General features: G+C 31.4%; 1 protein-coding gene across 2 annotated transcripts; it reads left to right on the forward strand.

Moving 5' to 3' along the window:
- Positions 1–5,570: 5,570 nt before the first annotated feature.
- On the forward strand, positions 5,571–8,656 carry LOC124926215 (vesicle-associated protein 2-1-like). Of its 2 annotated transcripts, none has more exons than XM_047466405.1 (8): positions 5,571–5,789; positions 5,902–6,044; positions 6,676–6,746; positions 6,825–6,906; positions 7,066–7,181; positions 7,276–7,398; positions 8,100–8,168; positions 8,343–8,656. In XM_047466405.1, the coding sequence occupies exons 2-8, from the start codon at positions 5,990–5,992 to the stop codon at positions 8,463–8,465; spliced, it is 639 nt and encodes a 212-aa protein (XP_047322361.1). In that variant the 5' UTR covers positions 5,571–5,789; positions 5,902–5,989; the 3' UTR covers positions 8,466–8,656. The 2 variants fall into 2 exon arrangements, with proteins under 2 accessions (XP_047322361.1, XP_047322362.1); XM_047466406.1 differs by having other exon boundaries at positions 5,910–6,044.
- The last annotated feature ends 18,485 nt before the right edge of the window (positions 8,657–27,141 follow it).

A 27,141-nucleotide genomic window follows, 5' to 3' on the forward strand; every position in this document is an offset into this window, starting at 1 on the left:
AATAAAAAAAATCGTTTAAACACAACGGGAAAACATGACATGAAAAAAAAAAATATTTAATAAGTTATGAAGTTCGTACAATCATGAACAAATTTCAGATTGTGACAGTGAATGCCATTACCATCATCCTACTTCTTTTACTTTGTAGATTTATTTTTACAGGATGACAATGTTAATTACCAATTAAATCGGATAAAAGTCCTCTCTCTTAATAATTCCCTCCTTATCATCATTGTCGTCGTTAAGACTAACGACCCCCATAATATTCTTTGTTATCTATTAACAAAAATGAGAAAAAACTCAAATTGTAAAAATATCATATTAAAATTACAATAAAAAATATAACAATTCAATGCTAACCACATTTAGCCTAAACTTATGTTTTTTTTAAGTATTTATATTAATAAATAATTATTATGAAATGATTTTGGTATTATATATTTAATATAAATATTTATACATTTATAATCATATATATAATTAATATAAGAATAAATTTTTACATATATCTCCAATTCTCACATTTTTAACTAGTTAAAGAAATATTATTTATTTACCATTTTATAGTTGACTGTATTTATTTATTTATTAGCTTAAAAGATCTTCAATGTTTTTAATTCTTTATTTTGATGAGATAATATTTTTATAAATTTATTTATTAACTTAAAAGATCTTAAATGTTTTTATTTCTTTATTTTGATGAGATAATATTTTTATTTTATAAATAAATATATAATATTTATTTTTTAATTTTTGTGTAGGTGTATACAAAATTATTTATATAAATATATAATTACATACTTTATAATTTTAAATAATAAACAAAAAATATATAATTCAAATAAAATAATTATATTTATATAATGTTGATAATATATATATATATATATATATACTTACAAGTATATATATTTTTTTTGGAAAATCTAAAATATATTTTGTAGTATAAATTATACATAATAAAAGGTTAAAGATATATTGATGCTTTCTCTTTCTAAAATCAGTTACAGAGAAAGTCGTTGCAAAAAATACTTTTTCTTGTTAATCCATTCGGTGACTTTATTATTATAAATAAAATGGTGACTCATTCTCTTTTATCATTAAGATTTGAATTTGTATTTTCAAAAAAAAAAAATTTGAATTTAAATTTTTTTTTTCAATTTCACGTCAGCTTTTGTTTTGTGATATTAATTTTTTATAATCAAAATAATATATGGTTCATTTACTATTCATGCAATGTAGATTTTATGGATTTTTTTATTTCAATTTCGTGTTTATTGTATTTTTAGCATTAAAGGAGGCATTTGTTCAATAATATGAGTTACTTGATTTTTTTTTGTTTTTTGTTTCACACAACTTTTCTGAGCTTACTAACCCACCGACCAAAAATAATTTTACTGTCGTTCAAAGTAATTTGTAAAAATTCTTTCAGTGTTTAATTGGTTTAATCAACTTATTTACTTCTTCACTCATTCTCAAACAAGTTTGTTTTAAAATTATTTTAAAAATTAGAAGATTGTTGGATTTCTGATTGTAATATTTTTTAAAATATATTATTTAACATTTAAATTCTCATTTAATCGTTTTGATTATATAAATTTTATTTTATATTATTTGTAAATTAATTTTGTATATGCAATTTATTTTTTTAATTAATGAGAATTAACTGCCTATAAAAACAAAAAATTATACATAATAAATTAATAATTATAAATTTAACATAGTTCTTAACAGGAATTTTTTATAATTAAGTTTTATTTTATTTTCTAACTAGATTATTTAGTTAAACTTATGTATAGTTTTTTTTAAATGTTTCAAAGCATAACATGGAAAAAAACATATATGCACAAATTGAATAAATTAGATTACTATTGACTATTTTTTTATATATATTTATTAATTATTAACACAACCATCTATTCTAATATTTATCTAACTTAAATGACAATAATAATATTAAGAGATAAAATGTAATGGGTTCTACTTTTATTTAAACTTTTTAAGTGAAGGTTGAAGTTATGAATATGCATCAGGTTAGTTTACTTTATTTAAAAAGAAATATAATAATTTTTATTTTTTTGAGATTAGATTATTATGATAACCTTGGAAATGTCCCTTCCGTAGTTTAACATGTGTCGGATGACACGTGGTAATATGGGGATTCGGGATGAATCGAAGTTCTATGCGTTTCAACATTAGTTTGTGTGTCAAACATCTTTTTTTTAAAATAAAATTTTTGACAGTAGGTGACTGCTTTTGAAATTAATTATGTAAAAATAATATCCAAATTTTAATAATATGAGAATTTATTATAATTAAATGACAATTTGATTGAAATCCAGTTTAAATTAATCAGACATAATTAACTTAATAAAAGATTATTTATTTGAAAATAGAGACATCAAAATGATTTTAGAAAAATCAATAAAATGTACGTGTATAAACATACTTTATATTAGAGTTTTCATAAGGGATTCGTTATTTGGTTACGATCGACAAAAAGCTTTCGCGCTATGTCCTCCGCGCCCGTTGAAAACATTTTTATTTTTTAAAGTAAAAGTCTGACTATTAAAATATATGTTTATAACATTTATTTCCTTTTATTAGTAGTCCGAGGGTCCTAAATAAGGATAAATTAGATTACGTAAATAATTTTACAAAATTATTTAGAAGTGCGTACTTTTGATTGCGTTTAACAAAGATTGAGTACAATACTTGAAAAATATCTGAAAAGTATTAGAATTTAAAAATAAACTCCAAATGGGGCCTTAGCCAAAATATCTTGAAAATATTTTGAAATCATTTTTCTGACCTTTTGAGATTACTTGAAAATGGATTGAGGTTTCAAAATTATAAAAATAATTTTCGATTTTAAAAGGTGGAACCAAATAGTCCTAGAACTTGGGTACGTTTTTACCGATTAGATGGGTTGGGTCTAGACCAAAGGTTCCCTAGACCGGGGCTCGGAATACTCGGCCAAAGGACTGGAGGGTTTGCCCCGGGAGTTTGGAAGGCTCGGTCATGAACTATGATTGTTCGGTCCTAGATCTGGGAGTCTCAGTCCCAGATCTAGATTTATCGGTCGTGGGACCTGGGAGTCTTGGTCCCATGTTAGACCTCTCGGTCCTATGTAAAAATCCTCGGTCGGATTTCTCGGTCATTTCTCAAAACATCGGTCCTAGGGCCCGGTCCTAACTCAAAAACACTGGTCTTTGGTCAATTTTCTAGGTCCTTAGTTTTGGTCAAAACCAAAAACTCTCAGTTTCCTAGTTCTCGTTTCTCAGTCCAAGAGGACCGAGTGTTCTTCATTTGGTATGAAGATTGCAGGTTTGTATATTTTGATACAGATCATGAAAATATGATCGGTAAGTTACTAACAACTCATATGGATGTAGGGATCATAACCCCTAATCCTAAACCCGATCAATCGAGCTTTAAGACGATCAATTTCTCAACCCGATTTCTATAGCTAGATTTGAGAACTTTTGATTTAGGCCATTTCATGGCCTAATTCTTGTTCCAATAGTTTTCTAATGAGGTTTATAATCGAACACAATCAAAACAAGAACATCAATCAAGTTCTGTAACAACTCTTAAAACTAAAATTCTAACTTTTTGTTTCAAAAATTTCAGTTCGGTCAAACATGATCGGAATTTATGTAATATGATTTGAAAATTATCTTAACATGTTCACAAACATGTTAGGCAACTATTTGAATCAAAATTCAAAATCAAAAGCTCAAGAACACGAAATTCAAAATTTCCAATTTTTCAAATCAAATTTGGGTTTTTTTTATTATGGTTGAATTGATGAAATCTCTTTCGACAGAAAGCTTTAAAATCATCTAGGCATTGATTTCAACTATAGAAAACACGAAATTGAGCCCTAAATAAGATCAACCCGATCGAACTTGGAAAAATCCATTTTTGAATCCTAACTTGAATTACAGTAGGTCTGGAAGCTTACTAGCGATTGAAGAACACTCCAATAATCTGTAGGAAGCTTTCCCAAGCCCTGGATCGAAGCCTAGGTTGCCGGGACGATTTCTTTAAAAAGACAGTCGTCGGAGTTCTTCGAAATTCTTCAAGCAATTTATGATTTGTGGATTCTGTTCGATGGATTGGAAGAAGAACACCTAGGGAGTATTTATACTAAGCTAGGTCGATTATTGAAGTCGAATTCATCTTCGATTTTGCTTCTGAAATCCTTCTTCTCCATTTTTGTTTTGTCCTTAGCAGCCTAGTTCTAGGGTAGGTTTTGACTTCTGATCTTAGGGGAATTGAAGGCGAGGTACAGAAGTGCACGTTGGTGAAAGAATTGAGGGACAATGTTGAGTAATAGTGGAGATAAGGCTTCTGGAAGGTCATCGACGTCAAACGTGTTTCTCCGGCCTTGCGAAGAAGACAAACAAAACGACGTCGTTTTATTTAAATAAACGCACCATTTGCGTTCCGTCCATCGTTAAGCGTTCCGTCTGACGTTTGGGCTAACGAGGTTAGCGTCCCTGTTAGCTAATTAATCATATGTGGACCCGGGCGCGCACCGCATTGGTTACAACCGATTGCGTGACGTCTTTCTGCTGATCTGATGGATATAATTCCAGCCGTAATGAAGTTCTTTATTTTTTTTCTACACTATACCATCAATTTTTATTTATTAATATAAGGGTTATTTGAAATCAATTTTTTAATTTTTTCTTGCGTTTTTTCCACCAAATTAATACATAATAAAATTTTTGACAACATAATAAAATTTTAGTTTATTTATTTTATTTTTAGGTATTTATTTAATTGTTTTAAGTCATAAATTATATTTATGTTTAAAATTATAATTAAATTATTTCGACCTAAGATTTAATTTGGGTAAAATAAATACAATATTTTAAGTTCAAATTATTTTTAGTTTTTTATTTGATTTTTTTAATTATGATTTAATTGTCACAATAATTAATCATAATTTACTCTTAACCTTTTCTTTTAATTATTTTGAATTAAAAAATTTAAAATATTATTTTAACATTATTATAAATTAAGATATATTAAAATTTTATGTTTTATGATGAATGTTTTCTCTTAGTGAGAATTAATCTTAATCATTTTGTTATTGAATTACCCTTATAAAGATCTACATAAGAGCTCTTAAAGCTAGCTAAAAAAATAATATAATATCTCATCTTTTAAAAAAGTAATAATAGTTAGGTTGGTGGTCTAATGATTAGATTGACATATTTTGGTTGATTCTTTACATATATATTTTTAGTTTATCCCAATTTTTTTTAAACCACTCCAATCTTAATTTCTAGAAATTGGTTAATGTTGGTAAATTTAATAACATTGTTAGATTTTGAAGGAACAAATACATTCCATTTAAAATCTAGCATAAATTAAGATTTTTGTATTAATAAATCTGTAATAAGATTTATTTAAGATATTTAAATAAGTTTAAAACTAAGATATGCAAAATTGATGTTGGATGATTTAAGGTATGACCCAAAAAAACAAGATTTTTAAGGTGAATTTCAACCTAGAACAATTTCTTCCGCTTTTGAAGAGAAAACAGTTACTGTATTTGCAATTACCATCGTCAACATAAAGAAACCATTACTATGATACATCTCTATCCGCCCTAAGAGGAGAAGCTGCCAGCAAACATATATACTTTCATCTTTCTTTCTCTCTCCCATCATCCCTGTCCAACTCTCTGTATAGTATTCATTGCTTTGGCTACTTTCGTGCCTCAGAATTACACCGAGAGATTCGGTCACTGTTTCTGCTACGTTTCACCACGTGTTAGTTTCTCAATCATGCCTCTTTTTCTCTTTTCTACTTGATCCTGAATATTCGCTATGTTTTGCTTTTTCATACTCTTAATTCTTTCACTTTTTACTGTTTCCAATTTAGGCATGAAGGGTTTCGTTCTGGATTGATCTTTCTTTTACTTCTTTTCTTTTCGGGGAAAACCCATCTTAATTACGTTTCTTTCTTCACCATGAGTGGTGCTAACCAATTGCTCTCTGTTCATCCTGAAGAGCTTATGTTCCAAGGTATATATATATATCTATATACTCTTCTTTGTAATGTTTACTTTGATCCAATTTCTGATGACAATTTCTTGTTGATTCGAGTTTGATCATTTCTGTTGATCTAGCATATGCAGACCTAAATCTTTAAAATTTGAGAAGTTGAATGTAGGATTGTAAGTTTATCATAATCAATGATTTGATTATAAGGGATATGCAACTAATTTCCTGTTGATTCAAGTTTGACCATTTCTTTTCCTTGAGAAAGGGTATCTATCATGTGATTTTTCTTCAGGTCTGCAAAATCTATCTGAAATAGATTTCTGGGCATGCAGACCTAAATCTTTAAAATTTGATCATATGGGATAAGTCAAAGTTCTATTATGTATTGCTAACCCACACTGGAAATCAATCAATCAATCAATCAACCTTGTTGAAGCTAGTTTGGATTTCATGCTTATTACTACTTATGTTCTTTGTAGAATCATCACATGTTGTTTAAATATACATATTAAGAACCCGATTTGGAAATTGGGTTTTGTTCAATTTATTGTGTTGTTGGATTAGATCACAAGTTTATTTGCAAATGAACATGTGGCTGGATGATAAAATGAATTTAGTTGGATCAAAAGTTATGTATTGTTTCTGGTGTCAGTTGAACTGGAAAAGCAGACCTATTGCGATCTTACAGTAACCAACAACACGGAGAATTATGTTGCGTTTAAGGTATTTGCATATTGTACTACATTTTTGAAATGTTTTTACCTGTTGTAAGTTGATGATGAATTTCGTTTTCATTTATAGGTGAAAACTACTTCTCCAAAGAAGTACTTTGTAAGACCAAACTCTGGTATTGTACAGCCATGGGACTCTTCTGTAATCAGAGGTGCTTTTTTATATATGCTTATGTAAATTCTCATATCAAGCAAACGAGTCGAATTCAAATTGCAGTTACCCTTTTGAGTCCTTTGATGTTTTACTTGGTGTTGCTGTCGGTTTATGGCTACACGTGATAATTTATGAAAAAGAGTCTCATTTATCGCAGTTACCCTTCAAGCACAAGGAGAATACCCTGCAGATATGCAATGCAACGACAAATTTCTGCTACAGAGCACAAAAGTCCAGCCGCTTAGCGAAGTTGATGAACTTCCACCAGATACTGTAAGAATATCATCATATTGTAGAACTTGTGTAGGGTTTCTTGGTTTAAAAAGATGAGTTGTTAGGGAAATATACTGGTCAATTTTATCCTCAGTTTACAAAGGAAGGTGGAAAGAAAATTGAGGAGCGCAGACTGAGGGTTGTCTATTCATCTGCTCAAGGTGCTCTTGGAAGTTCGGACAATGAAGGATTGAAGAGAAATTATGATGGTGAAAATGTGAGTTCAATTCATATGTTTTTTTTATGTGATTTTGCTAATTGGAAGTTATCTAAGTAAGGATGATCATTTCAATCTGCACATGGTGAGAACCAATCCAAATCATTTATATTGAGTCTATTTGAAAACTGATATTTTGTCACAATCACGCCCCCATTTGAAATTAAATGAATTCATTTTTGGGTACAACATCTTTTTCATAATCTTTATCAAGATCATAATATGATTTTTGTTGTTTCATTGTGCATATAAGTTATTTTCTAGATCATTATACAATTTATAGTGTTTTTCTGAATCATGATCAACATGAAAATAATGTTATATCAAAACAGTCCATTATCACAAACAATCTCATTTCATATGAGTATGAATGACAATTTCAATCTACACCCGATAAGAATCTATCCGAATCAAACCAAGGGACTGAGTCTGTGACTGTATTTACAACAACTCATGTGGATTTTATATTACCATTTGAATACCTTTCCTACTTTTTGGTGATTTAACTTTTGTTTATCCATGTCACGAACATCAACTATTCTACCATGATATGGTAAACAATTTGAATGAATATCGGTATAATTATAATGGTATTCATCTTGAACCAAACATTTGTGAATTTGAAAATACTTGCCATTTTTGTTTGTTTGTTTGTTGGATCTGACTATGATAGACATTTTTGTTTCTTTGGGACACATTAGTCTTTGCAGAATCTGAAAGATGAAAGAGACACAGTTGTAAGGCAAACACGTCAGCTTCAGCAAGAACTGGTTAATGCATTTCTTTTTTCTCTTTTTCCTTTCTCATCGGTTCGGGGTTCGGGTTATTTGAATAATTTTCGTAATTCCAATCTGAATAATGGGTTATTTAAATAACATCATTCCGAACAATGGAGCTTTTGTTAATGAAGATGTTTTAATGTTTTCCAATTATTTTTTATGCAGGATATGCTGAAGAGACAAAAGAGCAGAAAGGGTGGGTCTGGATTCTCTCTTGCGTTTGCGATAATGGTTGCAATAGTTGGAATCATCGTTGGATTCCTTATGAAAATCGCATTGTCCTCTTGAGCGATATTGTTTGAAGTTACGATTGCCAAAGTTGGTCTCTCTTCCTTCCTACCTGCTAATTTGATTGTAGTATAATTTTCTAAAAAGAAAAACACAAGATTATCAATTATCTTATTTATTCCTATGTAAATTTCTTGATTGATTCATGGAATTCTTTGTGGAATGAAATTGATTTCTTCCTTTTGGTATTATGAGTGATCATGTTTGTTTTTTTAGGTTAATAAAGTATCTGACCATGAAAAACAGACTAGGATAAACTAATCCAGTTATTATGGATGGTACAGAGATTCGTAGTCATCTATTGTGGGTGCTGTTAAGGTCTTGTTTGATGTTGAATTATTTGAGATTTTTATTGAATTTTTTGAAAAAAATATTGATTCATATAAAAATAAATTATTTGAATTTTTAATTAGTTTTAAATTATTATAATGTCTTTTTATGTATTTAAAATTTTAATTTTATAAAGTAAAGTAATAATATATTGAATGATAAATTGAATCATGAGATTTTGATGAAAATGAAATGTAAAAAATATGTTTTAAGTAAACAAAATCTACATGGAACAAGCTTTTAGAACTGGTTATCAAATTACTGTCATATACTAAAATTATAGGCTCTTTAGATTATTAATTTACAAGGATATTTCAGAAAAAATAATTTTAAAAAATAATTTTTTAGAATAAAATAACAATAAATTAAAAAAAAACATATCAAAGCCTAATTGATTTTGATTATTTAAATAACTTAAGTTTATACATCATTTAACTTTCTCTTATTTATTACATTTGTTCATCAGTTTTCAGATTATTCGAGTTCTTCAAATAATGTTTTAGCCAATTTGAAAATCAAACCAAATTCGAATAAATTATCATAAAATCGAATTTAATTTTTGGTTCGAAATAATAGATTATATATGATTATTTAATATATATATATAATAGATAATAAAAATAAATAATAAAAAATGAATTAGTTCTTGTTTTCGAGTTGAAACTCGAAAATCAAATCGAAAACCTAATTTGAATTAATTTAAAATTCGATTCGAAAACCAAAAATAAAATTCAAGTTCCCAAATGACCCATATAATCAACCTCACTCAATTCAATAACTAATATATATATATTTATATATATATATATTATATTATATTATATTATATTATATATTTATACTTTTAAGTAATAAAAAAAAACACTTTCTCAATACCACAACCAATAATTACTTTTTAAATAATTTTAAAGTTATTTAAATAACCCACTACCAAACAAGGTACCTGAGCTCTTAGAATTATTTAAATAATCAAAGTAAATATTTTCTAGGTTATTGAAAATCATTTATGTGTCAATCAGATAATAAGTTGATTTTTCTAAATCACCAAACTTTGAAAAGATGCCAAAGACTAATTGTGAAAGAGGATCAATGACTCATGAGCCCACTTGAATCTTGATAAAGAAAATTAAAGCCAAGTAAAGAGAAAGATTAGATAATAGTATTTTACTAATTAGACCCCAAAAGAATGATAACTACATATATATATGTGTTTATATGTTCATATTTTGAACTAAGAAAGTGGGTTAGGTAAAAGTATAAATCTTGGTGTCATTCAAGCATATCCAATAACTTAGAATGAGTGTTTAAAGAATTGCTTATGGAGATATTCCCAAAGTGTGATACCATTGAAATTGTCTTTTGAGACTTTAAAATTGCAATAATGACATCTATCTAGTTTAATATAAATTTTAACATTATAAGATAAAATATAAGTATTTTTAATTTTGTCTTTAAATGTATGATGTGACAAGTTAGTTGTTATATATATATATTTATTTATTGATCCACCATAAATAAAATAGGCACATAAAATATTTGTAAGAGTTGAATATCCAAATTAATAAATTTATGAATATATGTTTCACCAAGTTATGTTTTAAAATATTATCTTATTTTAATTTACATATTCTTATCAAAACTTAGACTCTAACATTAAAAATAAAAGTTTTTCAAATAAGCTCAATTATTTGCTTAGTTGAGATAAATGTCACATTGAAAAAAAATATATGTTCAATCTAAATGTTCCATTAGAAAACAAACTTCAATAAAGGAAATCAAGCCTCATAAAAGTCCATAAATGAGTTGGGCATAATTTACTTCATAGTGTATTGACATAAGTCCCCACCAATGAAGTAATACATGTGAATTAGGTACTTCTAGAACTTAACACGAAATCTACTAATGAAGATGGTAACTTTTCTTGTGAACATGTCATTTGTTTGTTAGAATAACATAGTAGATGACAGACACTCCATTATAAACAAAGACATTTTGAATGAAATCACCACTAATCCTATAGGTAAAGATTCACATGTAATGATCATGAGTCAATTTAACAAGTAATTACATTGAGTCTCAATTGCATTTAGAGTATGTGTTAATAGATCATTCACAAATACGGTCTCCTCCAAAATAAGCATTCTCTTGAAATGAACTTTAAAGTTAAACTCTCGAGAAGTAAGATTGGACGTATAAATGTCTCCACAAAAACTATTCTGATCATACTAAATATCCTTTAAAATCGGGTAAGAAATATGTTTCAAACAAGTGTACTTACAACTTAAACAATTTTAGGTATTATAATTTGACAAAACATTAAAGAAAAGAAGTATTTAATGCAATGAAAATAAATAAATTAATTAATAAAGGATAATATTAAAGTAAGAAAAGAAAAAACATGTTAAAACTAGTACTAGTTACACTTACAACTTAATAAAGAAGATTAAACTAAGATAAAAAAAACAACATTTTTATCACAACAACAGATAAATATTAATATTATCGGCCTCCCTGAGGTATTGGGTTAAACCCGTCAAGCGACAAGTTATTTGACTGAGTTATTTTAAAGTGTTATTTTTTCATATTATACAAATTAAAACATTTTTGATTGTGCGCTCAGATTTATTTAGAATTTGTCGTCAATTTCAATTTGTCATTCGTAAATATAATTTGATCAAGGGTCCGTCAAACGACAAATTTTGTGTCGGGTTAAATGTTCTTAAGACATTTTAAAGTGTCATTTTTCAATTTTATACAAATTAAAACATTTTTAGTTGTGCGCGGATTTATTCTGAATTTGTCATTTGTAAGTATAATTTGATCACAGATTTGAATTCTTAAAATGAATTTGATATAGAATCATGTTCAGTAGTATGAGGTGAATTCAAGAAAATACTTTTAATCGATTATTTCAAACATTTGAAATCTTGACAACCTTGCATTAAGATTATTAGTGCCTCAAAATAAGAGGGTCATTATCATTGCAAAGATCTCGTTATAGAAAGTGTATAAGTCATATTAAATTTTATAATAAACCGGCGTGGCTCTAATATAATTTCTTTAATATAATAATAGTTGATTTTATGGTATTTGAATATAAGTTGAATTTTTTTGTTTGAATTTATGAAACTGGTATGATTCTCTATTTTAATTTAAGGCGTGATATTTGATCTCTTAAAATAATTTTTATCATTTAAACTATCTTGATGAAATAATTCATAAATTTAAAATTATAAATATAACTTTTAAACATTCAAGTTCTATTTAGTGTATATTTGTGTTGATTTATATTTTAGTGAGAATAGTCAAATTAAGCATTCTTATTTTTATAGTCAAATTGAGATTTCATATTTATTTCTTAAATATCTCAATTGAGGGCTCCTTATATTTAAGGTTATACCAAACCAGCTTTTGTGTTAACTGTTTCAAACATATTGTTAACTTATTATTTACATGACATTTATAAATAAATAAAAGATTCATATCACTAATTTAACTACCGAATTTTAATAAATTAAAAGTTTTGATTACCGAAAATTTGAAATTCGATAGTCAAATATCCTTAATTCATTGAAATTTGGTATTTAAATTAGTGATATTAATCTTTTATTTATTTATCTATAAATGTCACGTAATAATAAATTAACAACGTTTAAACTATTAAGATAAACATCGTTTTTAAACTTTAATAATAAATAATTCTAAATTGTGATGTTTTAAAGAAAATGTCTAAAATCACCGTCTCCAAATAAAAGCAAATTTGATAATTAAACTATTTATATTATTATATTTTTAATTATTATTTTATAATCAAAGTAATATAAAATAATAAATAAACACCTCACATATATTTGATTAATAATATATAATATAATATAGATTAATGGATATTAGTATGGAATAACTTTTTTTTATTAATACAAAGATGAGGATTTATCGTGTAGCAAATAAAATATAAAGAAACCAATTGATGATCGATTAAGTGGTGGGTTGTGATTAAAGTAATGATTAACACCCAACAAATATTTAAAAACATATTACTTAATTTATTTATATTGTTTTATTTTTCACAAACATGAGCTTACCATTCTAACATTAAAGAGCCACTTAAATTAATGTTTTTTAGTGAGATGTATAGATTGTAGCCTTTTAAGTTAATATTCTTCTCATAAACTTTTATTAATGGGGAAAACACTAACTTACTATTATCCTTGGTTTTTTTTTTTTTTTTTTATCAAATTGGAAGACTTTTATCTTCAACTTATATATATTTGTTTCTTTTATTTGGGTGAATCTTAAATCTCAAACATTTGATCATTCTAATATTGTCACTTAATCTATTCTGATAAGTATTTTTAAGCGATTCAAAAATTATAATTTAAAAAATTTGAGCACTAACAAGAAAAAATTTCAAAAAAAAAATGAAAAGTAAGAAGTGAACTCGAAGTGAGCCTACAAGTTTAACAGATAAACCACTAAATATTATTATTCTTAAAGTATTGAGATATTTTTTTATTGATCTTTAAGCTCAATACAACTCTTATTAAATCCGTGTTAAAAATTTGCATCTCTTTTTGATTTTTTTTTTATTAAAAGAAATTATCACAATTAGCATGTATCCCGTGTATTTGCACGAGTAATAATATAAAAAACTGTTAAAAAAATATTACGGTAAAAATGTTAATGGGCGGGTTAACCCACAATCCGACCCAAATATCAATTTACTCTCACATATATCCAAATTAACCACAGCTCCCGACCCGGCAATCCGGACACTTTGAAAATTAAGCATCATTATATATATATATATATATATATATATATATATATATATATATATATATATATATATATATATATATATAGATTAGTTAGTTCAAAAGTTGAACTTATATTGTTAAAATGTCCCGCTTTTATCAAATTTGGTGTTGAATTTAAAATATAAAGTTTTAAAAGCCTAGTTGGTTAAATGCTTATACTTGTTTTTGTTCGGTTGTAAGATCGAAACATACATATATGATTTTTAATTTTATTTTTAACCGTTTTAAGTTTATGGACGAGTCAATCCACAATCCGACCCAAATATTCATTTACTTTCACATATATATCAAAATTAACTAAATCTCTCAAATCCGACAATTCAAATACTTTAAAAATGAATTAGCATCATTTATATATATATAATATATATATATATATATTATATATATATTCACCACTAAAATTTGTATCTCGTTTTTATCTTCTTTTTTAATAAAATAAATTATCACAATTCCTCAATTTTTTTTTTAATGAAAATTGAATTGAATTTTTTTGATTTATTTTTAAAATTATTTTTTTACTTCAATTATCTTTAGTGAGTTACCTTAATAATAATACAAACAACATCCATAAAATTAAATAACTATTTTAAAATTTGTCCATATGAAAACTTAATCATCATGGCATCAAATTGTGATATATACTATTTTCTTTTTCCTTTCATGTGATCAAACAAAAGAAAAAGTTGATTTAAGAGATAATAAAAAAAAAGGACATTTTGAGATTGCTTAACTAAAGCACAAATTAGGGAAAGTCATGTTACAACTTACTTCCATGACTTTTTGTCCTCGCCGTTCAATAATATCATGAATTATTAAGAAATATAATATTTCATTGGTTTATAATTTTTTTTGAGGTAGATATAGACCTTGTTCATTTATATTTATATATATATATATATATATATTTAATTAAATTATGTTTTAAAATATTATTTTATGTAAATTAATATTTTTATAAAAAAATATCAATGTATTTACATATAAACCAAAACCCTAGCTCTGAAAATATATTTTAAATGAAAAATTTAAATAAATAACACCTAATTTGATTGTTTGTATTGTTGCGTTACATAATAACAAATATTTACCCAAGTTGAATACCAACGATTTTTCATAAAGTGACGACGAAACCGGGAAGAAGTCAAAAAAGGGACCACCACCTTTGTTTGTTACTTTGAAATGAACAAGACTCCATTTTGTTTATGACCGGGACGGATATAAACAAAAGAAAGATTATATAGCCCGATAATCATGTAACTTAAAGATTAAACAAATTTTATAATTAATCATCTAAACTCTAAATTTGTATATATATATTAGGTCAAGGATAAGTGTTAGCATCAATATTATAGGATAAGGAAAGTGGCGCACACAACACCAACTAAATCCTAAAATAGTTCATAGCATCACCATATATACTAGGTGAAGGTATCTACAACAAATTACATATCTTACCTATATATATATATAACTTCTCATTTACAAATATTTATTAGTATCTTAAATATAAAATCATAAGTTAAATTAGTTTTCATGGATTATGGTGGGGCTTATACAACTTTAATTTTTAATATTTTGTTAGAATAGTATAGGGACGTATAATAATAGTTTAATATAAAATTTAATAAAAGTAATTTAACATAATTGATGAGTTATTTTTATATGAGTTTAATGACTATATGTGAAAGATTTAAATCTTGAAAAAAATATTATTTTAAATTTTTGTTAGGTAGCCTCTAGGATTGCGGGTTATAATCGGTTTGATGGAGGTAAAATATTAGTGGAATAATATAAATTATTTCAATAATATTTCAGTATGATAGTAGATACAAATTGATATAATATATAATTTAAGTGTAGTTTGTGGTATAAATTTGTAATTAGTCTCATGAGTATACATTTTATTTATTAAAACTCTTAATTTTATTTTTCAAATATACTTTTATTAATATTTGTAAATTATCATGTACAGATTTAAAGTATAATTTTTTTTTTGAACAAATATTAAAATTTACAAGAATAGTTAAAACATAACGTTAAATTATTAAATGAAAAAATAAATAAAAAATAAAAAAGTCATAAAATCATGTAAACATGAAAAATAAATATAAATACGTTGTTCAATATGTTATTGGGCTCGTAAATATTCAAGAAGAACACTTAACTTTCCTACCGACTTTACCAACTTTTCAAAACGAATCTCAAAATGTATAATAATAATAGCAGTATGAAAGATATGTATTAGACGACTACGATTATTGAAATTCAATGAATTTTTTCAACTTCCATCGTAAAATAATAGAAATGGTAACCCACATGTGTAAGTATATCATATCAGCCGACTGAATTCAAACTTAAGAACTCATTTATCCCCATCTCTTGACAATAAAAAATAAATTTTATTATAATATTATATCTTATAATTAAAATAATAATAATAACATATATAATTTATAAGTTGTGTACATCTTTATAGTTTTATATATATATATATATATATATATATATATATATATATATATATATATATATATATATATATATATATATATATATATATATATATATATATATATATATACTAATTAACAACAACCATGAAAAGTTAAAATAGTTATTGGAGTTATTCTATATATATTATTTATTTATTTCTTCTTAAATATCATTTAGTACTCTATTTAATTTGTTTTTGTTTCCTAAATTTTTCTTTATCTACACACTAAATTTTTGTTTGAAAATTCTAAAGTTATATAAAAAAACTGCAGGATATAATTTTAACAACACAAAATTAATATGGATTAAAGTTAAAAATAACTATTAAGCTAGCATTGAAATTGTAACAATAAATAGTTAATTGGATTTAGACCAACAATGACAGCTGGATTGGATGGGAAGTACTATGTAATTTTATTTTAACAATTTTTTAAATATATATATATATATATATAATAATTAAGATTAATAAAAATAACTTAATTTATTTAATTATTTTCTTTATAAATTTTGTAGTATAGGCGAAGACTTCAAAAATTAAATTATTATTTTTTAATTATTTTTCTCCGCCATCATATAATATAACAAAATTATTTCAATGCATAAATTACATTACCAATCATACCAACTTTAATCTATGTCTATAAACAAATACCAATTCATTTCAAGAACAATATGAGCAATACAAAAAATCAAACCAATTTAGCTCAAGAAAAATAAAAATAAATGTTCGACACAACCCCAAGTAAGGATTCAAGTTACTCATTGGACTTGAAACCGATAAATTGACGAGTGTGTTTTTTTTTTTCATTCCTCAAGTGTAACCATATAATTTAACGTTCCCTTTAAAAAATATTTTTTTTTCAAAACAAATCTTTAAACTAAGGTTTTTTTTTCGGGAAAACGACTTAGCGTCATTTCATTAAAAATTCCCAAAACGGGAAAAAAAACCACGAGTTTAAGAGATCATTCTAGACAGGCCTAGAATGATTTTGAAGTCGTAACATTCTGAATAAAAGCTAAAAACGTAAATGAATTATCTGTTTACAATGCTTTTAATTCTAGTGAGTTTAAAAAACGGTAAATTCCAGTTCCTGCAGATATTCCAGTTCTGCTCCGTGCTTGGAATTCCTCTCCACGTTCCCGCGAGGGCGCTGCAATCCGATACAATATCTTTCCATAACTCGTCAATGCTCCTACGGGTTCTGTCATATACCCTTGCATTCCGTTCTTGCCAAATGTTATACACCACTGCTCCAAAGCCGCACTTGAACACGCTTGTTGCAAATCTATTTCCCTTGGCTTGAGTAGTGCCGCTTCTTTGATTTCATTCCATTCGCTCGGGAAACTGATCAGCTCCAGGCTTTATAGAATCTGTCCCAAAGCTCCGAAGCAATACAACAGCTCCCGAATAGGTGATCTATGGTTTCTTCATTTCCTATGCATAGAAGACAGCTCGCGTCCGGGATGCTCATATACTTACTGATACGATCACGTGTGTTGAGTCTTTCCCAGAAGGCGAGCCATAGGATGAACTGGTGTCGAGGGATAATCTTCGTTGACCATACAAGAGGAGCCCATTCTACTTTCTGCGCTTTTCCCGGATTACCTCCCATATTTTCTTCAATACCAGCTTCCCATTGTCCTCAGCTTTCCATTCATGAATATCCGGTCTGTCGTGTAGTTGTATGTTACTTATATGATCAAGTATCCTCTTTCCTTCTGGAATTCTTCTCAAGAGCAAGTTCCAATTCCCATATTTGATGTCTCTGATTTTCGCTTTTGCGCAGTCCCTTCTGATACGAGTATTTTGAAACTGCTCCTTGTCGATGATGGGCTGGTTTTCAAACCAAGGGTCGTGCCAGAATAGAGTGCCTTTTCCGTCCCCTAGTCGGATGTCATAAAGATCTGCAATATCGCTTCTTAGTTTAAGAATCTTTTTTAGAGACCAGCTCATACCTTCGTGAATTTTGCAGGTCCAGATGCTGGTTTCGTGTTTCATAAATCTCGTATGCACCCATTTGATCCATAGTGACTCCTGATTGCGCTCCAAAGCCCACAGATGCTTGAAGGTTAGAGCCTTGTTCCACTCGATACAGTTCTTTAAGTCGATGCCTCCCTCGTCCTTCGGTTTGCAGAGAGCGGTCCATTTGACTTTCTTTCCTCCTCTTCCACTATTTCCCCAGATAAAGTTTCTCATCAGTGTGTCGAGTTCCTTCATTACCTTCTTCGGAATGACCATTTGCTGCGCCCAATAGCCAACTATGCCCATAACCACGGTTTTGATAAGTTCGATCCTCCCTGCATAAGAAAGTTTTTTCGCTGCCCAGCCAGATATCGTGTTTTTTACCTTTTCAATCAGCGGCTTGCAGTGTGAGATCTCGATCTGTTTTGCAGTTAACGGAATTCCTAAGTACCTTATGGGAAATCTGCCTTCCTTGATGCCCATGATGTTGAAGATGTCCTGTTTTGTTTCGTCCTTCACGCCTCCATAAAATGCCACACTTTTGCTTTCATTAATAGTTAAACCTGTTACCTCAGAAAAGAACGTTAGTGCAGCCCTAATAGTTTTAATGGAATCAACGTCCGCGTGCGCTAGAATGAACAAATCGTCAGCAAAGCATAAATGTGTTACCTCTTCTACCTCACAGAATGGGTGAAAGATGTATGGACGATTCTTTCGGAACATCGCGAAGATGCTCTCAAAGATCGCCATGATAGCTACGAAAAGGTAAGAAGAGAGGGGGTCCCCTTGCCTTACCCCGTTTTCACCTTTGAAATAGCCTCTGTGGACTCCATTGACGCTAACAAACAAAGCAGGATGATGAAACGCATTGCATAATCCAATCGATAAAAATCATAGGAAAAGCAGAAAACAACCAGAAAGTCTCGAATGGCTTCCCATCTAACAGAGTCAAAAGCTTTCTTGATATCTATTTTGAAAGCCACTCTCGGGGATATTTTCTTTTTCCCGTAGCCTTTTAATAGGCTCTGCATGAGAAGAATATTATGAGAGATTGTCCTACCGGGGATGAATGCAGATTGATTAAGATTTATTATTTTCCTATAACATTTTTAAAACGTTTAGAAATGATTTTGGAAATTATTTTATAAATCACATTGCAGCAGGAAATTGGTCTGAAATCTTGTACTTTCTCAGGTACCGCAGTTTTGGGGATCAAGGTTAGGACCGCTGTATTCCATTGCTTTAACATCTTCCTGTTTTGAAAAACTCCAGAACCCCATCAGTAACATCTTACCCACAAACCGACCAATTATCTTTGAAGAACTGTGCATTAAACCCATCAGGACCCGGACTTTTATTCCCATCAATACTAAACAAAGCTTCTTTAACCTCAACCTTCGTGACCACCCTTATCAACTCGCGACTATCTTCTGCAGAGATTTTCCTATCAATAATTTGATACAAGGTATTCAGGTGACTTTGATGCTGCTTTCTTGTACCCATAAGCTGCTTATAGAAATCAATAGCCAGATCTTGGACACCCTTTTGACCCTGAACATATTCACCATCATCATTCTTCAGCCTGTACACATTGTTTCTCATGTTTCTAGCCTTGCATTTTCTGTAGAAGAAAGCTGTGTTTTTGTCACCCAACGAAAGCCAGCTCTGTCTTGATTTCTGTCTAACAAAATTCTCTTCAAGCAGACTCAGCTTCCTGAAGTTTTCAAGCGCATATCTTTCTGTTTCATTGAGTTGTTCATCACTAGCATCCCTTAATAACTTTTTCTGAACCTCTTCCAGTTCTTCTCTAGCAGCCAGAACTCTATTGGAGATATTGCTGAACTTCTTCTTGTCAAAGCTTTGGAGATGATTCTTCAGGAGCTTAAGCTTCTCAGAAACCCTGTACATGTTGGAACCTCTGACATTTGTTGACCATACACTTTCGAGGATACCCTTGAATTTATCGTTATCCATCCAAAAATTGAAAAATTTAAAGGGCCTTTTGAACCTTTCTTCCTTTTCCCAGAACAATTTAATCGGGCAGTGATCAGATATACCCGGATTCAAAACATGAAGTTGACTTCTCGGAAATTGGTTAATCCAGTTCTCATTTACCAGACATCTGTCAATTCTACTTTTTCTAATTTGTTCATTCCCTCTCGTAGAAGACCAAGTGAAGAAGTTCCCAGAATTGGTAGGCTCGATACAACCCATATCTCTGATGCAGTCATTAAATTCAATCATATCCCGAGTAATTTCAGATTCTGGGCTACGATCAGATTCGTTTCTAGTTACGTTGTAATCACCGAGGACAGCCCAAGATTTATCAATACCGATCCAGTTTCTAAGACAATTCCAGAGGAGTCTTCTTTCCGTGCTTGAGTTGCTACCATAGATAATAGCAAGATTAAACACGATTCTTGTGATTCTGTCTTTGACCTCCACCAGGATTGCTTGATCATTCGAAAAAAGAGTCATCACCTCAACAACTTTGTTATCCCAAATAACCCAGATTCTGCCCGTTTTGTCATTTGAGTTATGAATGATTTCCCAGCTACTATCAATACACAGTTTGCTAACCTTCTCAACGTTCCGACTTTTGACTTTTGTCTCAAGAATACCCATAATAGTGATCTTCTGATTCTCAATGATCCTCCTAATTTCTTTACATTTTAGAGGGTCATTGAGTCCCCTTATGTTCCATGTCACTATATTCATGAATGAATATAAGTGTTGGGTTCCTGACTTTCCAGACTGTCCTGGACCTCTTCATCTGAGAAATCATAAGCATCACTTGCCTCACTATCCTCAATGGCTACAGTTTGATTACATGGAATACTATTGCCATTGAGTGAGGGTTGCCTCATGTAGATCTCATCTTCTCCCGTGATAGATTTAGTAGCTTCTGGATCCAGGATCTTTCTGCTTTGTCTTCGATTTTCATCTTGTTCTGCTTTAGTAGATTTTTTCTGACTTTGAACCTCTTCACTACTAGATTCATGTTTGTTATCGATTTTTATTCGCCCTACTTCAGAATTAAGGCTCACTGCCTTATTCAAGACCAAATTGTCTTCTTCTGCACTTGATCCTTTGATTTCACAAAACCCAAGATTTCCCAGTCCATTTTCAAGAGCTTCTTTATTACTTATTCCAAGATTCTCCTGTTCATCATCTCGAAAGGTGGCTCTGAGCCCAAGGGTCAGGTTATTTCGAATTTTGATGACATTGTTTTTTAGGTTCCTGCTTGCATTCCTAGAACTGTGAAGAGTAGACTCACGACCTATTGGAGTGCCTTCAGATCCAATTTTGCTTGTTTCATATGGGCCAAGTATTCCCCGTCCCATAGATCTTTGAATTTCAGAAACTTTGGAACTAGGACATGTAGTTACTTCAAGACCAGTTCTTTGATCAGTATTGGGATCGGTGGAGTTAGGACCAACAATAGTATCATCCACAATAATAGGACTTGTGCCAGTATTAGGACCAATATAGCCGGGATCAGCAATGGTTGCACACTTTTCATCAGGACCTGTAGTAGCAAGTCCGGTAGCTTGAGTAGTTTCATGATCAACAAGTCCAAGACCAGACTTAATATGGTCAATATGGCTAGGAATAGTAGCTTTATGAGAAGCTCTAGGACCGGTGTGTCTATGTCCAGCTTTATCAGGACCGATACCCTGACCAGGACTGACATTTTGAATAGGACCTATTCTTGAGAAAACAGAATCCCTAGGACCGGTGCCCTGAACATGACCAATATGATCAACGTTAGTGGGGCCAGCTTGTACCCTTACCCACTTCATTCTTTTTCCTATCTTCTTCCTTATCCTTATCTGTTCTTGCTTTTGGTTGCCCATCTTATCGTCCTTAGTGCGTTCATTGCTGTTAAGTTCAGACCTGTTCACATTTCTCTCAGCCTGAGCCTGGTTAGAGTCATTGATATCGCTTACTTGAGTGTTGTTATTGGCCTTCGATTTTAGATTATTATTGACTGGACATTTATTCGTAGCGTGTGTGAAAGTGCTACACCATATACATCGATTTGGTTTCCATTCGTATTGTACTCCAATGTCAAATAAATTTCCCAGTCTATCTTTAAGTTCAAGCTTGATTGGAAGAGAGCTACTTGGATGGATTTCGACACTAACTCTGGCCACAGATGCACGCTCATAACCTTCCATTGCTGGGTCAAACATAAGTGGTTTGCCTATAATGCTTGAAATATAGGCCAGGCCCATCGGGTTGCACATGTGTGGTGGAACATTCTTGAGATTTACCCAGATTTGTTCAAGTTCAGGCGGTCTATGATTAGTATTAAGTTCTTCGCTCCACTTGTACAACTTGAATCTTTTTCCCCTGATAAAAGTATATTCGCTCTCTATGATCGACTTTATTTCGCTTCCATTCCTGAAGGATAGAAAGTAGAATCCGTGATCATTGATTGTGATCCTCTCTAGACCAGAGGATTCCCACTGACCCATCAACGTTCTTTTAACCTCAGCAAATGGTGCTTTCATGTTGCCCATAAAATGACCAACTATGACAAACTCCCATGCCTTGACACATTTTTCTTCAATTTCGGGTGGGAGCTCAAATCGGTGAGGATGATCAAGTGTAATTACCTTTGGGAATAAGGTGTCAATCTGGAATTTTCCCTTTTCTGGATCGCTCATGGCATTTCCATTCCACACCTTTCCTTCTTGCCAAGTTTATTTGGGTTGCTCATGATAGTGTACACCTTTGTTTTATTACATTTCGAAATTTCCTTCATGGCGTCAACCGTCCACTTGATCACTTCATCATATTGGTCTTTGTTGAAGAGATTCCAATTCTTTATATAGTGAGTTTTGAACTGAGCATTCAACTGATCATTTCTTTCTTGGGGCATCGTAATCTCTTGTTTATTAATTTGGAAAAATAACTTCTTCATCTGGTTTCTCAGTCCTGCCAAATTTGCTATTTCGTTTTTCCTCATTGACCACGTTGGACCAGCAGTAAGATCCTTGTTATCATCCTGAGTATTTTCTTTGCCAGGAATTGCAGCAGTAGGAGGAGCTGAGGAGGTGACTGTTTCAGGGATGCTATCTTTCCTGACTTGTTTGTTCTTTTCGGCCCATCTAACCCTTATATTTCCCACAAAACCGTTGCCTTCAATTGTTCCGATCTTCTTTAGAATATCCCCTTTAGTGCTCTTCTCTTGTGTATCAGTTTTCCTCTTTTGAATACTATCAATTGGCATTTCAGGATCCAGATTAACGAGTGGAGAAAACGCACCCAGGTTCAATATCTCAGGGTTAGCCTCGGGTGTCACAGTTTCCTTGGGATTTACTTCAACATTCTTCTTAGAACTTGAGTTATTTGCCTTCATGTTTTTCCTTTCTTTGATTTTCGATTCATTCTTACCCTTCTTAGCTGTTTTAGAATTATTCGATCTAGTTTCTTGATCGATCTTTTCAATTTCAGCACTTGTTTTGGAAGAATTATGCCTCTTTGCTTTTGGTTTGATCTTTGTTGCCGATATCTTCTTCATGGATTTATGATATTCGAGGTCGCATATTATTGTTTCATCATAGTCAGTGCTATCGTCTGATTCCAAATCAACATCTATGCTTTGGTTCTTTTGATTCGACCGGTGGCTCATAGCTTTGTTAGTAGATTTATTATCTTGGCGATTAGGACGGTAGAAGGTGGATATGTGATGTCAGGACCGACATTTAAAGAGATAGGACCGGCATTAGAAGAGTTAGGACTGACATTAGAGGATCTAGGACTGGCATTAGAAGAGCTAGGACCAGCATTTGAAGAGCTATGACCGACGTTTGAAGAGCTAGGACCGGCATTTGAAGAGATATGACCAATGCCATGAGTAGTTTTAGTGTATCCAGGACCGGCGTGTTCAGGATCAATGACTTGAATATTCATGTTATCCACCCTTGTTAGACCCAACTTTTTTGCAACCAAATTATCTTTTTCAGACCCAGCCAAGCGAAAACCGTTGGCTAACCCCATATTAGACCCGGCCAAGCGAAAACCGTTGGCTAATCCCTCATCAGACCCGACCAAGCGAAAACCGTTGGCTAATTCTTCTAGTTTCATACATTCTTCACCTCTTATACCCTGACTTAAATTCTGACCCAACTTATTTGTAGCTTCCATGAGATCCATACCCAGACCCAGATTGTCATTCATGATGTCATCAATCAACGAATCAATATAATTTCCAGTCAAGCTTTCACCATTGGCTATACCAATCAAGTTCAGTTCATCATCCTTTATATCTGTATTATTAGGCTTTTCTAATTTAGCTGAATTTATTTCCATGAATAGCTCTAACTCAGATCCAATTTTTTCAGTGTTTCCAGATTCTGTTAGACTATGTCCTTTAATAGTTTCAGCTAGATGTGCAGGCTGTTTAGAAGATCCTGCAATTTTAGCCTCAGTTTCAGAATCCTGGGCGCATTTAGTGTCTTCTGTCCAACCTTTTTCAAGTCTAGTACATAGTTTGGATATCTGACTTTCCATTTGATCCTTAGCAGAACAGGTAGACTTAGCATTCTGATCATTAATGGAACCCGAGACTTTTAGATTTGCAAGATTTCTCATTGTAGAACAAGACTCTGAAATTATATCATTCTTTGGACCTAATGGACTCTGAGCAGCTGATATCTCCAACCCTGTAGAGGCAATTTCAAAATGATCTATTTTGCCCAGTTTAGCATCCTCTTTAGTAGGACCGGTAAAATTTGTTTTCTGATATTTCTCTGCACCTGAATTACCCAAACTGTCATGTTTTCCTGCTTCTGAAATTGACCCCGACCTTGTAATATTCTTTGAACCTATTAATTCTCGATCAACAGTCTTATTCAGCTCTGTCATACTTACCTCAATAGGAACACCAGTACCAACTTCAGTAGGATCATTCAAAACAGACATAATCTCAGCATAATGTTTTCACCCGATTCAGAAACAGACCCCAATTTTGAACTTTCAATAGGACCCAATAAACCTGTGCAATTTATGTCATTTTCCTGCATTATCTTAGAGTCTTTTTGACAGATTATCTCCAACATTGGGACTGAATTTTCAGCACAAGCGACCCGATTGTCATCAATTTAACAAGACAAGATTTCAAATCCAATTTCCAACAGAATGACCGGTCAGGTCTAGGGTACCAACCAGCGACTCTAACGGTCCATTCTGTGCAGCAAGTCCAGTAACAACAGAATTTTCTGGAATTAAAGTCCTATCATTTCTATATGCAGTACTGTCTTTTCCTATCAATTCAATCCTATCATTTCTATTATGAACATGCATATTGTTACAGTATAAATCCCCAATAGAACTATTCTCATGTAATTCATCAGCATGTGGAAAAGAACTCATACCCGATGATGTATTTGGCATAGAATCAATAGGCGCATCTTCTCCGTTGTTTAGGACTTCATCCATGATTTCTGGCTTCTGCTTCCTGGGATTGTTAAGAGACCTGCGAGTTCGTCTATCAGACCTAGCCTTGCTGCTTGTCGACGGCCCCTTCAGCACCTTCTTAGGATCATCAGGGCGGACTTGAAGGACGCCCCTTGCCCGAGTAACTACACTGGACGGGCGCGTACCAGTCATTGGAAAGATCAAGCGCAAACTGCCTAATCTTCAAAGGAGCCACAGAGGTTGGAATTCTGCAGCAAAGGGTGGGCGCAAACAGCACGATTGGAAACCAATCGCACCGGAACGGGGGCTTGAAAATAATTGCTCAAACAAGAAAGGGTTTAAGCAATTTTGGAACGGTCTGTAGCTACGAAAGCTTCCTCCAGACCGAACACTTGATTCAAACGGCGATAAAGAAGTTCAATGGAGACCTACCCGCGCCTCGCGGTGTGGTTGATGTCCCGACCGAGGTCCGAACTAACCTGTAAACGAAAAGTGAGAAGAGGAGGGCGACCGACGCCGATTTGACGTCAAGTCTCTGCAGAAGGGGGTTTGACGAAATGTTCCGGTAAACGGTAAGAGAAGATGACCGTGACCGTTCCTTGCACAACAGAACACGTTCCAGAGGGCGCACGACAACCGATCGAAGGTGCTGGAGGATGGCGGCTGACTTCCAATGTAGAAGCGCGGGTCGCGGCAAGAATCCGTGTCGTTTGTGTTGTTCGTGCGATCGTGCCGATCGTGCCGAATGTGCCGATCGTGCCGATTGTGCCGATCGTGCCGAAAACGACCTAAATATCCGATCTAGAAACTATAATCGTGATTTCTCCCGATTCCTCCGTTCAAATTGAAATTCCTTCGGTCAGATTGTAGGGGGGAAAGAGACGCACCTACTGGAGAAATTTGAGATCATTCCGACGTCAAAAGCTCCGGCGGCGTTGATGTGCCGGTCGTGCCCGATGTGAGAAAAAAATCTCCAGAGAAATTTCTCTCTCTAAGTGCGTTTTTGTTAAGTTTTGACAAATATGACTTTTCTTTAAACTAAGGTTGATCAACTCAACTATTTAATATAGTAAATCAAATTTGGTAGGGTTTGCTAATATATTTCAAAGGTCCTTTCATGAAGTTGTTTAGATTATCGACCGATATTGGTGGAACGTCGAATGATGCAGAGAACATGTCGACTATTTAGATTCGAAAATAAATGGCTGATCAAGGAATAATTTATACCATGTGTGCGCCATCATGGTGGATGTGTCAGACATCGGTTGAGTTTCTGTCGAGTAACCTCTTTGTGAACTTAGGAATTTGCGTAAACTTCTCAAAAGTTGGTTTGTGAGATATCGTACTTTATTTTGTGCTAAAATAAATGATTTGTGTAATGAAATTAATTTCATTGATGGGGCTGAGGAGATTCGTAAACTCTCTGATGAGGAGGTAGTTCTCAAATTCACATTGTTAGTAAGTTGTTTGATATGTGTAAGGAGGAAAAAATGGTGCACGCCAACGAAGTAGAGCAACATGGTTAAGAGTCGGAGATAGAAACACCAAATTTTTCTATGGAATATCTAACGTGTAAGTACTAAATGGTGTGGATTAATTTGATCTCGATCGAGGGGGAAATTCATAATAGTAACCA

The sequence above is a fragment of the Impatiens glandulifera genome, chromosome 2 (assembly GCF_907164915.1).
Source record: "Impatiens glandulifera chromosome 2, dImpGla2.1, whole genome shotgun sequence".
NCBI lineage: Eukaryota > Viridiplantae > Streptophyta > Magnoliopsida > Ericales > Balsaminaceae > Impatiens > Impatiens glandulifera.

Excerpts from the sequence above, each read along its gene's own strand:
- LOC124926215 (XM_047466405.1), top strand. The coding sequence starts at position 5,990 with ATGAGTGGTGCTAACCAATTGCTCTCTGTTCATCCTGAAGAGCTTATG. Across the intron at positions 6,747-6,824 it reads AGAATTATGTTGCGTTTAAG|GTGAAAACTACTTCTCCAAA; the intron begins GTATTTGCATAT and ends TTTCATTTATAG. Across the intron at positions 6,907-7,065 it reads GGACTCTTCTGTAATCAGAG|TTACCCTTCAAGCACAAGGA; the intron begins GTGCTTTTTTAT and ends CATTTATCGCAG.